The 14609-nt window shown below is 56.9% G+C and overlaps 4 protein-coding genes across 4 annotated transcripts in view; all 4 read left to right on the forward strand.

The window, feature by feature from the left end:
* The window catches only part of LOC104299838 (protocadherin gamma-C5-like), a 202516-nt gene that overhangs the window by 27524 nt on the left and 160383 nt on the right, over positions 1–14609 (forward strand). The gene's annotated exons all lie outside the window — the stretch shown is intronic.
* LOC128897950 (protocadherin gamma-B5-like) lies at positions 16–5039 on the forward strand. The gene is made up of 2 exons (XM_054168602.1): positions 16–2770; positions 4750–5039. Exons 1-2 carry the CDS (start codon positions 16–18, stop codon positions 5037–5039), a joined length of 3045 nt encoding a protein of 1014 aa, XP_054024577.1.
* On the forward strand, positions 5061–12018 carry LOC104309063 (protocadherin gamma-A10-like). The gene is made up of 2 exons (XM_054168603.1): positions 5061–7519; positions 11743–12018. The coding sequence occupies exons 1-2, from the start codon at positions 5072–5074 to the stop codon at positions 12016–12018; spliced, it is 2724 nt and encodes a 907-aa protein (XP_054024578.1). The 5' UTR covers positions 5061–5071.
* LOC128897951 (protocadherin gamma-B5-like) lies at positions 12077–14608 on the forward strand. The gene has a single exon (XM_054168604.1). It carries the CDS (start codon positions 12110–12112, stop codon positions 14606–14608), a length of 2499 nt encoding a protein of 832 aa, XP_054024579.1. The 5' UTR covers positions 12077–12109.

Consider the following 14609-nt stretch of genomic DNA (forward strand, 5'->3'; position numbering starts at 1 on the left):
AAATTCCGGTGTTTTATGGTGGCGGCCGTCAGGCGGCTGCAATGGCGACACGCCGCCTCCGGGTGCCGCTGTTGCCCAACGCGGAGAGGAGATGAAGTCGGAACCGCAGCAGGAGCCGCCGCAGCGTCCGCCCACAGCAAGCTCCTCGCTCGCTCGGCGCTTGCCAGAGAGGCAGGGGCACGGGCAGCGGAGAAGATCGGCATCCGAACCGCAACCGAGATCGCAGCCCTTCGCCTGCCGAGAGCGGCTGGAAGGAAGAGAGGGCGTAGGCAGAAGGGACGACTGCGGGAAGAGCTGCCTACAATGGCAGGCAGACAGAGCATGAACTCGAGCCAAAGCCGGAACCCGAGAGCTGGGCGGCAGCGGGCATCCGAGAGAGTGCTTCTGCTGCTGGCCGCTGTGCTGCTAGGCTTGTGCTGCCAGGCGGCGCCGGAGCCTGTCCGCTACACCATCCCCGAGGAGCAGGGCAGAGGCTCTCTGGTGGGGCCGCTGGCGAGGGACCTGGGGCTGAGCCCGGCAGAGCTGCCGGCACGCAAGCTGCGTCTCAGCGCCGAGAAGCAATACTTCAGCGTGAGCGGGGACACCGGCAACCTGTATGTGAGCGAGAGACTGGACCGGGAGGAGATGTGCGGCGAGGCACCGACCTGCTCCGTCAGCTTCGATGCACTGGTGGACAACCCACTCAATGTTTTCCACGTCGAGGTGGCTATCCAGGACATCAACGACAACGCCCCGACCTTCCTGCGAGACAATTTCCAGCTGGAAATCAATGAGCTGACATCTCCTGGTACACGCTTTTACTTGGACATGGCCGAAGATGCGGACGTGGGCAGGAATTCCCTGCAGGGCTACGAGCTGGAGACCAACAAGTACTTTGAGGTGGAGGTGAAGGAGAGCGAAGACGGCAGCAAGTTCGCGGAGCTGGTGCTGCGCCGAACTCTGGACCGGGAGAGTGAGCAGAGCCTGCGGCTGGTGCTGACGGCGCTGGACGGCGGCGACCCGCCCCGCAGCGGCACCGCCCAGCTCTTTATCAACGTCACCGACATCAACGACAACGCCCCCGTGTTCGCGCAGGACCGGTACCGAGTGAGGCTACGAGAGGACGCGCCTCCAGGCTCGATGGTACTGAATGTCTCGGCCACCGACGCTGACGCTGGCACCAATGCCCACATCACCTACGGCTTCAGAGAAACGCCGACCAAGGTATCTCAGAAATTTTTGTTGGACGCAGAGAGCGGGATCATGACGCTGCAGGAAGCACTGGACTTCGAGGACACACGCTCTCTCAGCCTGGCCGTAGAGGCAAGGGACGGGGGAGGTCTTGTGGCACAGTGCAAGGTGGAGGTGGAGGTGGAGGACGTGAATGACAACGCACCCGAAGTGATATTGACGTCGGTGTCGAGCCCAGTCCCCGAGAACGCTCCTGTCGGTACCGTGGTGGCCCTAGTGAAAGTGCGGGACCGCGATTCCGGGGAAAACGGTCAGGTGCGTTGCGAGCTGTCGGGAGAGGCGCCCCTGTCGCTCGTGGCGTCCTCGGGCGGTTCATATAAGGTGGTGACGGCGAGCGCGCTGGACCGCGAGAAGGCAGCCCAGCACCGGGTGACGCTGGTGGCCAGGGACAGGGGCAGCCCAGCGCTGTCGAGCCAAGCGGCGCTGGTGCTGGAAGTGTCGGACGTGAACGACAACGCGCCGGTGTTCGAGGAGGAGGTGTACAGCGCCTACGTGGCCGAGAACAACGCGGCGGGAGCGCCGGTGCTGCGCGTGCACGCCCGGGACGCGGACGCGGGCGCCAACGGGCGCGTCAGCTACTGGCTGGAGGGCGGCAGCGCCGGCTCGGTAGCGCCGCCGGTGTCGGTGGAGGCGCAGAGCGGCACCGTGTACGCACAGCGCTCCTTGGACTACGAGCAGTGCCGCGAGTTCACGGTGACGGTGCGGGCGCAGGACGGCGGGGTGCCGGCGCGCAGCTCGACGGCCACGGTGCGCATCTTCGTGCTGGACCGCAACGACAACGCGCCGCGGGTGCTGTGGCCGGCGGCAGCGTCGGCAGCAGGCGAGGCGCCGCCCTTCGAGGTGGTGCCGCGCTCGGCCGAGGTGGGCTACCTGGTGGCCAAGGTGGTGGCGGTGGACGCGGACGCGGGGCGCAACGCCTGGCTGTCGTACGAGCTGCTGCAGGCGCCGGAGCCGGCGCTCTTCCGCCTGGGGCTGCACAGCGGCGAGGTGCGCACGGCGCGGGCCGTGTCGGAGCGCGACGCGGCCAAGCAGCGCCTGGTGGCGCTGGTGAAGGACCACGGGCAGCCGGCGCTGTCGGCCACGGCCACGCTGCACGTGGTGCTGGCCGAGAGCTTGCAGGAGGCGCTGCCGGAGCTGAGCGAGCGGCCGGCGGGCGCCGACTCGCCGGCCGAGCTGCAGTTCTACCTGGTGCTGGCGCTGGCTCTGCTCTCGGCGCTCTTCCTGCTCAGCCTGGGGCTGGCCCTGCTGGCGCGGCTGCGGAGGGCCGGGCCGCCCGCCGTCCTGCGCTGCCTGGGCGCGCAGCGCTTGTCTCTGGCGGGCGCCGCCTTCCCAGCGGACTTCTGCGAGGGCACCTTGCCCTACTCCTACAACCTGTGCGTGGCTCCGGGACGCGCCCTGACCGAGGCCACTTGGCTGCCTCCGCTTTTGCCCAGCCTGCCCACGGAGGAACTGCTTGTCGAGGAGCCTTGCGGGAAGGCAAACCCGCACAGCAGTGCCGACGCGGGAGCTCCGCCCGCCCACTCCGAAGCTGCACAGGTCGGTAAGCCCAAGTCTTATCCCTCCTACTTCTCACCGTTTTCCATCCTTCATTCTCTTTTCCCTTGAATTATTGCTGGGTGGTGTGGGTACGGAGTCCTGGCTCGTGTTTCTGTGAAGGGTATCTTCCTTCCCCTCCGACCAAACTGGTAGCGGCAACACTTCTTGATTCTTCCATTGGCATAGGTTTGGTTGAATGTTTTGGTTACCATTCTAATTTGAGTTCTTTACAGTGAATACTGTAAGTAATTCTACATACAAGACTCGGGAAAACATGGTGCATGCTTCATGTTCCTTTCTGGAAAGTACTCTCATTCCCCATGAAACAAAAAGAAGTTACGGCGTTTCTCTCCTAGATTAAAGCGTAAAAATATATTTGGTGCTTGAGTCAGTAGTAGTGAGTATGATACATTAATAATGCTGTATTTGCGCTGTCGGGATAATGCATGGACGCTTGTTGTTGAAGTATTTTCGTTGATGGTCGTTAAATTACCTAAGCTTTTTGCTTGAATCTGATGGTTGGATGCAAACCTATTTGGTTCCTTGTTACGTGTTATCGTCCCTTGTCAATGTTTCCCCCTCTGCCGAGTTGCCATCCAATTATTTGGAGAAGACTGCTTCACAAATCTCAGCATTAATGACAGGGATACATTTTAACCAGGAATGATCTCGGGTGCTTTTGCTTAATTTTCCTCTAGGTGGTAGTTCATATTTTTAAACCGTTCCTGATCTTTCACAGACATGTGAAGGTGCCGAATCAAATTAAATTGAAAAAAGAGTCAATTTTGTTTGCATATTTCAGGGTGTCTTATTTCCCATTGTGTATTCCGAGGGATAGGTCCGAGGGACAGGTCCGGATAGATGCACCTGGTTTTGTTCTGGTTGTTCTTAGAGACATTTTTCCCTGCAGTTTGCACAGAGTCGAGCAGATAATTCTGGCCAGAGTCAGTGCAGATGCTTCCTGATTACCTCTGTAGTTGTAGTACAATCAGTGAGAAGTGATCAAATGACCAACAGCTTAAAACCGGGAAGGGTGTCAGAGAGTGATTTTCGGGCAGTAGGGTAAATTCCTTCTGGAGTGCTCGCCGGAAAGTCAGAGCTCGTGGCAGTAGCCTGAGCAACCCCACCTCCTGCGGAGCTGTGCACTCCTGGGTGGCTTAGATTTTCCGTTTCACTTGACCGACCTCAACTTCTTCAGTCTTTGAATGTCTAATCTCAGTCAGTTAATTCGAAATGTATTACGTGTGAAATGCAGTATTTGAAGCCAGGCTCCTGCCGCTTGAGGTAATGAGCCTGATTGAAATCTCCGGTTCTGCGGGGGAAGGTCTGAATATCACTCTTAGTATTTTAGACAGTTTTCTGTTGCTGTTCCTTGAAACATAATTCCTTATAAGGAATCATGATGGAAATTGTGCATTCGGACGAAAGGGATAAGACTCGTATAATGTTGCATGTCGTGTTGGGAACAATAAGTAATTTGCCATTGGCAAGTTCCCGTGCAGGAGAAATCACTCGTCGTTAAATAAAAGGACGGCTTACAGAGAAGCTAAAACAGGAAATCCGCGGTCACCTTTTGAAGGAGGATCTATTAGCTGAGATCACGGGAAATAATATGGCTCTATGCTACATGTTTTTCTAGGAGGAGGAGAGAGGGAAAGCTAATTCAGCACACAATAAAAATCCGTGAGGAATGTTTTGGTAATGGAAATAGGGGAGAGAGATAGAAGTATTATAAATATAATCTTGTATGATTACTAGAACGCATGGGAAACGAAGGACAGAGCAATGCAGGAAAGAGGGCAATTAATATGGCTGTATCATGCAATTTTGATCTGACGGGTGATTGGAAAGCAATTCAATCACGGGACGTATAAAAAGCTCTGGAATTTGTGGTGTATATTGTGCTTTAGGAGTTTTGAGATAAGGTTGCCAGGATTCTCAATATCATATTGCAATAACAACATCTCGTATCGCCGTTAAAAGTTATGAGCAAGGCATCTGCGGGCAGCGCCGGGTGGCTGCAGTTCCGGCAGCAGGCTGCGGGCGCCGCTGTTGACCGAGCAGGAGCCAGAGGAAGCCGGAGCGTGGCAGGCAGCCCCGCCCGCTGCGGCTCGGCTCGCTCGCTGGCTGGCTCGGAGTCGGAGCGGTTTGAGAGCGTCCCGGCGGCGCGGAGCCGAGCTGCGGCGAGCCGGAGGGGCCAGCGACAGCAGGCAGCAGCGGTCCGCAGCCGGGAGCCGGAGTCACAAGCGAATCTGGATCCGTTGCGGCGGTGAGGCGGCGGTGAGGCTGCGGTGAGGCTGCGGAGATGTGCGCGGCGGGGAGGCGCTGGGGTCGGCAGGCGCGGGCCCTGCTATGCTACGTCCTGCTGTTGGCGTGGGAGGCGGCGTGGGGGCAGCTGCACTACTCGGTGCCCGAGGAGATGCCCAAAGGCTCCTTTGTAGGCGACGTGGCCAAGGACCTGGGGCTGCAGCTGACAGCGGTCACTGACAGTGGCGTCCGACTTCTCTCTGAGGGTAGGACGCAGTATTTCTCTCTTCACGGGAAGACGGGACATTTGGTGACTGCGGAAAGGATAGACAGAGAACAGCTGTGCGAAGACGAGCAGCAATGCGTGCTGCGGTGTGAGCTGATAGTGGAGGGAGAAATGAAGGTTTATGAAATCGCAGTGGAAATTGCGGACATTAACGACAATGCCCCCAGCTTCCGAGAGGCAGAAAAAGAACTGAGAATGAGCGAGGTGGCAGTCCCGGGATCTCGGTTTCCCCTGGTTGAGGCTCACGACCCGGATGTGGGGACAAATTCCCTGCAGAGCTACGAGGTGAGCGGCGACGAGCATTTCTCGCTGGCCGTGCAGGCAGGCCCCGGCGGCGATCAGCGTCCGGAGCTGGTACTGGCCAAGGCGCTGGACCGGGAGGACGCGGCGTTTCACGATCTGGTGCTGAGGGCAAGGGACGGCGGGAAGCCTCCACGCACGGGCACAGCGCGGATCCGCGTGGTCGTGCTGGACGCGAACGACAACGCTCCCGTGTTTAGCCAGGCGGAGTACACGGTACGTGTGCCTGAGGACGTACCCCTGAGCTCCACCCTCGTCGCTGTCACGGCCACTGACGCCGACGAGGGGCTGAACGGGCACGTGAAATACTCGTTGAAGAAAATCACAGAGAAAGCCTCGAAGATTTTTCATCTGAACATCGAGACAGGAGCGATCACACTTAATCGGAGCTTAGACTTTGAGCAGGGAAACTACTATGAACTGGAATTGCAGGCAGAAGACGGTGGTGGACTTACTGACACTGCGAAAGTTGCTATCACAGTGACAGATGTCAATGACAACACGCCCCAGATTTCAGTGCGTTCGTCACTAAGCGAGATTTCTGAGGACACCCCGTCGGGGACAGTGGTGGCCCTGCTCCACGTGCATGACCGCGACTCGGGGGACAACGGCCAGGTGCGGTGCTCGCTGGATCCTGGCGTCCCTTTCCGCCTGCAGAGTTCCCAGGGGAGCTACTACAGCGTGGTGACAACGAAGGAGCTGGACCGGGAGGAGGTGTCGGAGTACAACGTGACGGTGAGGGCGGCCGACGGCGGGTCGCCGCCCCTGTGGAGCAGTACGGTGCTGACCCTCAGGGTGCTGGACGTGAACGACAACGCGCCGGTGTTCAGCGAGGCGAGCTACAGCGCCCGGCTGCCCGAGAACAACGCGGCGGGCGCGCTGGTGCTGACGGTGCGGGCGCGGGACGCGGACTGGGGTCAGAACGCGCGCGTGCGGTACCGTCTGGGCGAGGGGCGGGTGCGTGGCGTGGCGCTGTCGTCGTACGTGTCGGTGCAGGCGGAGACGGGCGCGCTGTACGCGCTGCGCTCCTTCGACTACGAGGAGGTGCGCGAGGTGGGGCTGTGGGTGCTGGCGGAGGACGGCGGCTCGCCGGCGCTGAGCAGCAACGTGTCGGTGCGGATCGTGATCGTGGACGAGAACGACAACGCCCCGCAGGTGCTGTACCCGCCGGCGGCGGGCGTGTCCGGGTCCGGTGTCCGTGGCTGGTCGGGGGTGGAGCTGGCGCCGCGGTCGTCGGAGCCCGGGGCGCTGGTGGCCAAGGTGGTGGCGGTGGACGCGGACGCGGGGCAGAACGCGTGGCTGTCGTACGAGCTGGCCAAGGCGACGGAGCCGGGGCTGTTCCGCGTCGGGCTGCACAGCGGCGAGGTGCGCACTGCGCGCTTCCCGCTGGCCCGCGACGCTGCCCGGCAGAGCCTGGTGGTGCTGGTGAAGGACCACGGCCGGCCGGCGCTGTCGGCCACGGCCACGCTGACCGTGGTGCTGGCCGAGAGCGTGGCCGAGCTGCTGGCCGAGCTGGGCAGTGAGGCGGCGGCGGCGGTGCCGGGCGAGGCGGCGGGCAGCCTGACGCGCTGGCTGGTGCTGGCCGTGGCGGCCGTCTCCTGCCTCTTCCTCGCCTTCCTGCTGCTGCTGCTGGTACTGCGCCTGCGGCGGTGGCGGCGCTCGCAGCTGCCTCCTCCGGCGGGCGGTGCCTTGCGCGGCGTCCCGGCCACGCACTTCGTGGGCATCGATGGCGTCCGCGCCTTCCTGAGCTCCTACTCACACGAGGTGTCGCTGACCGCCGACTCACGCAAGAGCCATCTCCGCTTGTCACCCGGCAGCTGCTGCGACACTCTCCCTGCACGTCCTCTGCCCGACGAGCCCGTGCCGCTGCTGGGGGAGGACCCTGATGGCACCCGCCCACACGACGCCGACGCTGCCCCGGTGAGTACCTCTCCTCGAACGTGCTCCCAGATGCCTCCCGCTCCTGACGCTGCTGCTCCTCTCTTTTCTTCCTACCCTGTTCTGGCTGCTGCCGAGATAGGGCGTCTGACAAAGAAGGGAAAGTTTCCTACAATATTGTGCTGACTGTGACCTGTTCTTACTACCGGCAAGGTGATCCTGGGGTGGTCGCATCGGGTGACAGTTGTTGTGGGAGGCAGAAGCAGTGGCAATTTGATATTGGCTGGAGTTTGGTTAGAGCTGGGCTCGATGCTGTCGGTGCCCCTCTCCCCACACTGCTCTGGCTGCTGCCGAGGTAGGGTTCCTGACAGGGAAGGCAAAGCTTCCTGCAGCACCTCGTTGGCTGCTGGTGGTTATTGCTGCCGGCAGGTGACTCTTAAGATGATGGCTCAGTGTCACAGTTTGTGTGCGAGGCGGGAACATTGGCAAGCTGTTGTTGGCTTGATTTTTGGTTAGAACTCAGCTATTTGCTTTTATCTGTGCCTGGACTTTTCTCATTGTGTCCCCAGATTCTTCCAATACCTGTTTAATGGCAATTTGAGCTCTTCTGGAGCAACGGGTTGCATTAATAGCCAGTGGATGTTTGCATTATGAAGTGGGTCAGACATCTTCTAGACAGATGACATTGTCTTTGCATGGAGTATTAAGCTGCTCATGGTTTCTACTCTTCTCCTTTTCTATGAAGATGGAGAAAGCAATTATATGCTTTTATTTTCACCCTTGCTTTAATCACTTTGCATTGGTTAGAGAAAGGGGATTTGCCACAGCTGGTTCCTCAACAGCTCCTTTGTATGTGTTGTTAAGATGAAAGTAAATTATGAGAGTTCTGATTCTTAGAAGAAATATATTCATAGGTGCATGTGAAGGGTTGATGGAGGAAACAGGAGATGTGTCTTGTTGGTTTGTCAACTTTTATGACTGATTTATTTAAACAGGCTTTGATGTACCTTGTCTTGTTATGATAAGAGCTATCTGACTGCAAAGAGGGGAGAGATTCAAGTTGCAGAGTGAGATAAAGGAAGAGGGATTTTGGTCCTGTGAAGCTGGTCATTGACCTAGTCTTGTCTGGAAAAAATCTGCTTGTTTGCTTTTAGACCCTTGGGTTTTTTTTTCCCCTGAAGAAAAGCATTTGTGGGCAGACAAATGTATCTTCCTGCTTAGCACAGAGATATAAAGAAATCTGAATGAAGTCTGTGGTGTGATGGTGGTGAACTTTGAAGATAAATGATCTGGGCAAAAGGCCCTCTGATATTATGTACTTGAAATTTCTGAGGATCAAGAAGCTCCGGCAAGTTGTGAGGACTTCGAGATGTGAGTTCTGGGACTGAAGAGCTGTTGAAGGGGCCAAGAAAATCTGGTACTGCTTTCTCATGGGTGCTTTGAGAGCAGCAAAGTGTGCATTTGCTACCCACTAAATACCTGAATTATGTTCCTTCTCTAAGTGCCAACATTTAGAAGACTATGCTGAGATCCCTTCCTTTCTGCTTCTGTTAACTTCTTGCTATGCTCATTATCATGATTTGAAGGTGAGTCTTAGTCTCTGACAATGTGTGGATGACCACATCTGGTACCTTTGCCTGACTGTCCTGTATGTTCCTTTTACATTTACAGCTGTAAAGGGAAAGACTTTCAATAAATTAGTCTGAGAGTGTGATATTTTTGGACATTGCCTACCTCAGGCTCTGACTTGCAAAGCTGTAGGTTCATCTGTTTGTTGTCCTGTTGTGTGAAGTTTCCTGTGAATTTTCAATTACTGAACAAAAACCTATGCTTCATAGTAATCCTTGAGCACCATGTATCTCGTACTCTGTAGTTCAGAGTGAGACTTTAGGGCCACAGTTGCTGTCAGAGATATGAACGACTTCCAGGTGCCCTTGGAGATTAATTTTAACACCTGCAGTAAAGACCAGGAAGACTTCCTCTTGAGTTTCTCTGGCAACAATTTTTCACAGAACGTTTGGGGTTGGGAGGGACCTCAAAAGCTCTTCCAGTCCAACCCCCCAGCCAGAGCAGGATCACCTAGAGCAGATCACACAGGAATGTATCAAAGCAGGTCTTGAATCCAGAGCGGGAGACTCCACAAGCCCTTTTTCTTACAATGCTTCCTTGCCTTGCTTGTCTTAGTTATGGTTTATTATTATTTTCTTAGTTTTGTATCTGTGTAGTTTTAGTTGCAATTAACAGCACAGCTTCATTTGCAATGTGTTTTGTGTTAGAGCCTCTTGCTCCAGCAGGTGTGAAAGGCAGGAGATGTGAGGGTCTCTCTTTGTTTTCTTATTGTTGGGAAGAATAAATGTAACCACAGCCTCAGGGATGGCATCTCTATGGTACATAGTGTGTGACAAGAGGGGAGGAGATTCCCCCTAAGCCATTAGTTTGATGACCCAGTGTCTGTTGATGACTTTTGGCCATCTATCATTCATGTGCTTTAGAATCCTTCTGTTTCTTTTAAGAATAGTGGTGAGGAGAACAATGTATCTCCCTTCTTAGTGTGATGGTAGTGCATTATCCTTTCATGACATGTTGTTACCAACTAGGAGGTCAGAAGCAAACTTTTAAGTTGTCTACCTCGAGGGAAGGCATGGTGGAAATCTCTTGGTGGGTAGCAAGGCATAGAGCAGCAGATTTTGCTTATTGTCATAAATAACATAGCTGCCTGCTTGATGGAGCACTGTGCTGTTTCAGTTCGTTCTGCTCAGTGAGTTAGACCTCAGAACTGTTGTTCCACCTGATCTGCTAATTTGTGTGTGTTTCTATTCTTGCTTGTTGTCATGAATTACAAATCGACCTCAGGCTGTCTGATCATATGGAAAATGTCACATCTGTGCCAGTTCTCTGAATGCAGGGGCAGTTCCCACACACACACACCTTTGGTGTTTACCACCAAGAGGAAGGATTTCATAGCCATATGTATGCTTATAGATGATGGAAACCAACAACAACATTACAATCTAGAGTGGTTTGGGACTATTTGAGATGCTGCGTTTGAAGAGGTACTGAGGAGACACATGGCTTGTGCTTTGTTGATTCCCAGGGTTTATTGCTGGCCCAAGAAATATGGGTCTGTGAAAGAGTCTTTTTTTTAGTATGACTTTGCTCAGATTCCAACTGGCCATTGTGCTGAAGAAAGCTGATGTTGCCTTTGAGCAGATACTTGGATGATCTGGAATGTAATTGACCTCCGTATTGCTTGTGACCTTTTGAACCTTTGAGGGTTCTTCAAATTTTATAGGACCAATAGAAAAATCTCTTTGCATGCATCTGTATTGTTATCCCTGGGTTCCAAGAAGTTGTGCTCACAAGATTTCATTCAGTGGTGTCTACCTACAAAGGCAGCTTTTCCACTGTATTTCTGGGCAGGCTGAAGAGCTCTGCCTGTACACAGACAGGGCAAGTAGAAGAGTGGGATGGGGTGTAGTGTGAAATGGCTAAAAGGAAGCTGTAAAAGCTGACTTTGTCCTCTAGTTGTTAGATGAGGCCCACAGCTGTGGTTTTCCTTGCTTGATTATCTATAGGGATTACTTTGAGTAACTGTCTATGGTCTGTGGTGTGAGCTCATCTCCTGTGAGCTTTCTACCAACCAGGTACATCTCTTGTTCATGTACTAGGTCTGACAGAATCAGAAATGTGAAACCATGATTCCTTCATTTCTGAATGTTTCCCTTTCTTGCCTCGTGTTGGTTTGTTTTGGTTTTGGGTTTTTTTGTTTGTTTGTTTTTTCTTTTCTGTCCAAGTCTAAGAGGTCTCTTAAAACATTAAGAGACCTCTTGCAATTGGTGTGCCTGGGGAGCATTTTCCATCCAAACTTTTTTTGTGTTCAGCTGCCAACAGAAGGACTTTGATATACTTTTGTTCCCCTAAGTCGTCCCTAAATGACAAGCTCTTATGCTGAGACATGGCCAATATTGTATTGCCCATGGTGCAACTAAAGGCAGTGAATGCAGAGCAAAGAGGGTAAGAGACTGTCTTTGGACAAGTTAAATAGCTGGGTCATTTGCAAGTCTATCACGAAAAGACTGAAATTAATTCCTTATAGTTGTCTTGATGTTATTACAAGGTGCTGAGAACCTTTATTTATTGCTTTATGTGAGTACTTCCTACAGATATCCACCATAACTCAAGAAGGTGACATGAAAGCACCTGACAGAGAATCTCAATTTCAACACCTTCAGGGTCGCGTTAAGCAACTGTTTATCTGGTTCTAGATTTTAAAAAGAACAAGAAACTCTAAAGCTTCTAAATACCTACCACATTGCCTGGCCCTGCTGGTGGCGGCCATCAGGCAGCTGCAGTGGCGTCGTGCCGCCTCCGGGTGTCACTGTTGCCCGACTGGTGCCGTGCTGGAGCCACTGCAGCATTCGTACACCGGAGGCGGCTCGATCATTCAGCGCCGGCCAGAGCGGCAGCAGCGCGGGCAGCAGAGACAAGGGGAGGCGCGGAGCCGGGAGCAGTGGCGTCCGAACCGGCACCGAGATCGCTAGCCACCGGCGGCCCCTGCGCTGCGGGCCAATAGCTACTGGAAGGTATAGAGGGCAGCGGCAGGAGGGAGAAGCAAGGAGAGCGCTGCCCACAATGGAGGCCAGGCACAGCCCGTTTCAGAGACCGAGCCCGGAAGGGCGGAGAGCAGCCGGGGGAGTGCTCCTGCCGGCCGCGGTGCTGCTGAGCTTATGCTGCCGAGCGACACTAGAGCCCATCCGCTACACCATCCCCGAGGAACTGGGCAGAGGCTCTCTGGTGGGGCCGCTGGCGAGGGACCTGGGGCTGAGCCCGGCAGAGCTGCAGGCACGCAAGCTGCAGCTAACGTCTGCCTCTAAAAGGCAGCTGCAATACTTCACGGTGAGCGGGGACACCGGCAACCTGTATGTGAGCGAGAGACTGGACCGGGAGGAGATGTGCGGCGAGGAGCCGACATGTTCTGTCAGCTTCGATGCACTGGTGCACAACCCGCTCAACGTTTTCCATGTCGAGGTGGCCATCCAGGACGTCAACGACAACTCCCCGATCTTCTTGCGCGATAATTTCCAGCTGGAAATCAACGAGTTCACTTCTCCGGGCGCACGTTTTGCCGTGGGAACCGCCAAGGATGCAGACGTAGGCAGCAACTCCGTGCAGGACTACAAACTGGAGGCCAACAAGTACTTTGAGGTGGAGGTGAAGGAGAAACAGGATGGCAGTAAGTTCGCGGAGCTGGTGCTGCACCGAGCTCTGGACCGGGAGAGAGAGCAGAGCCTGCGGCTGGTGCTGACGGCACTGGACGGCGGAGACCCGCCCCGCAGCGGCACCGCCCAGCTCTTTATCAACGTCACCGACGCCAACGACAACGCCCCCCTGTTCGCGCAGGACCGGTACCGAGTGAGCCTGAGGGAGGACTCGCCGCTGGGCTCGATGGTGCTGAACGTCTCGGCCACGGACGCTGACGCCGGCGCCAACGCTCACATTACATACGGCTTCGGGGAATCACCGGCCAAGGTGCTTAAAAAATTTTTGCTGGACGCAGAGAGCGGGATCATGACGCTGCAGGAAGCACTGGACTTCGAACAAACGCGAGGCTACACGCTGCTGGTGGAGGCAAGGGATGGGGGTGGTCTCGTAACACATTGCGAAGTGGAAGTGGAGGTGCTGGACGTGAATGACAACGCACCCGAAATCACCATGCTGTCTGTTTCGAGCCCTGTGCCCGAGGACGCCCCAGTAGGCACCATGGTAGCACTGGTGAACGTGAACGACCCAGACTTCGGGGAGAACGGCCAGGTACTGTGCGAGCTGTCGGGAGAGGCGCCGCTGTCGCTCGTAGCGTCGTCAGGCGGTTCATACAAGGTGGTGACGGCGAGCGCGCTGGACCGGGAGCAGGCAGCCCAGCATCGGGTGACGCTGGTGGCCAGGGACCGGGGCAGCCCGGCGCTGTCGAGCCAAGCGACGCTGGTGCTGGAAGTGTCGGACGTGAACGACAACGCGCCGGTGTTCGAGGAGGAGGTGTACAGCGCCTACGTGGGCGAGAACAACGCGGCGGGAGCGCCGGTGCTGCGCGTGCACGCCCGGGACGCGGACGCGGGTGCCAACGGGCGCGTCAGCTACTGGCTGGAGAGCGGCAGCGCGGACTCGGTAGCGCCGCCGGTGTCGGTGGAGGCGCAGAGCGGCGCGGTGTACGCGCAGCGCTCCTTGGACTACGAGCAGTGCCGCGAGTTCACGGTGACGGTGCGGGCGCAGGACGGCGGGGTGCCGGCGCGCAGCTCGACGGCCACGGTGCGCATCTTCGTGCTGGACCGCAACGACAACGCGCCGCGGGTGCTGTGGCCGGCGGCAGCGTCGGCAGCAGGCGAGGCGCCGCCCTTCGAGGTGGTGCCGCGCTCGGCCGAGGTGGGCTACCTGGTGGCCAAGGTGGTGGCGGTGGACGCGGACGCGGGGCGCAACGCCTGGCTGTCGTACGAGCTGCTGCAGGCGCCGGAGCCGGCGCTCTTCCGCCTGGGGCTGCACAGCGGCGAGGTGCGCACGGCGCGGGCCGTGTCGGAGCGCGACGCGGCCAAGCAGCGCCTGGTGGCGCTGGTGAAGGACCACGGGCAGCCGGCGCTGTCGGCCACGGCCACGCTGCACGTGGTGCTGGCCGAGAGCTTGCAGGAGGCGCTGCCGGAGCTGAGCGAGCGGCCGGCGGGCGCCGACTCGCCGGCCGAGCTGCAGTTCTACCTGGTGCTGGCGCTGGCTCTGCTCTCGGCGCTCTTCCTGCTCAGCCTGGGGCTGGCCCTGCTGGCGCGGCTGCGGAGGGCCGGGCCGCCCGCCGTCCTGCGCTGCCTGGGCGCGCAGCGCTTGTCTCTGGCGGGCGCCGCCTTCCCTGCGGACTTCTGCGAGGGCACCTTGCCCTACTCCTACAACCTGTGCGTGGCTCCGGGCCGCGCCCTGACCGAGGCCACCTGGCTGCCGCCGCCGCCGCTACCTAGCCTGCCTGCGGAGGAGCTGCTTGGCGGTGAGTCCTTCGTGAAATCGAGTCTGAATAGCACCGACGTCGTCAGAGACCCGTCCACTGCCTCCGACGCACCGCAGGTCGGTAAGCCCGAGCGCTCTCCTTGTTATTTTTGAC

This window comes from Dryobates pubescens, chromosome 16, assembly GCF_014839835.1.
Source record: "Dryobates pubescens isolate bDryPub1 chromosome 16, bDryPub1.pri, whole genome shotgun sequence".
Lineage (NCBI taxonomy): Eukaryota > Metazoa > Chordata > Aves > Piciformes > Picidae > Dryobates > Dryobates pubescens.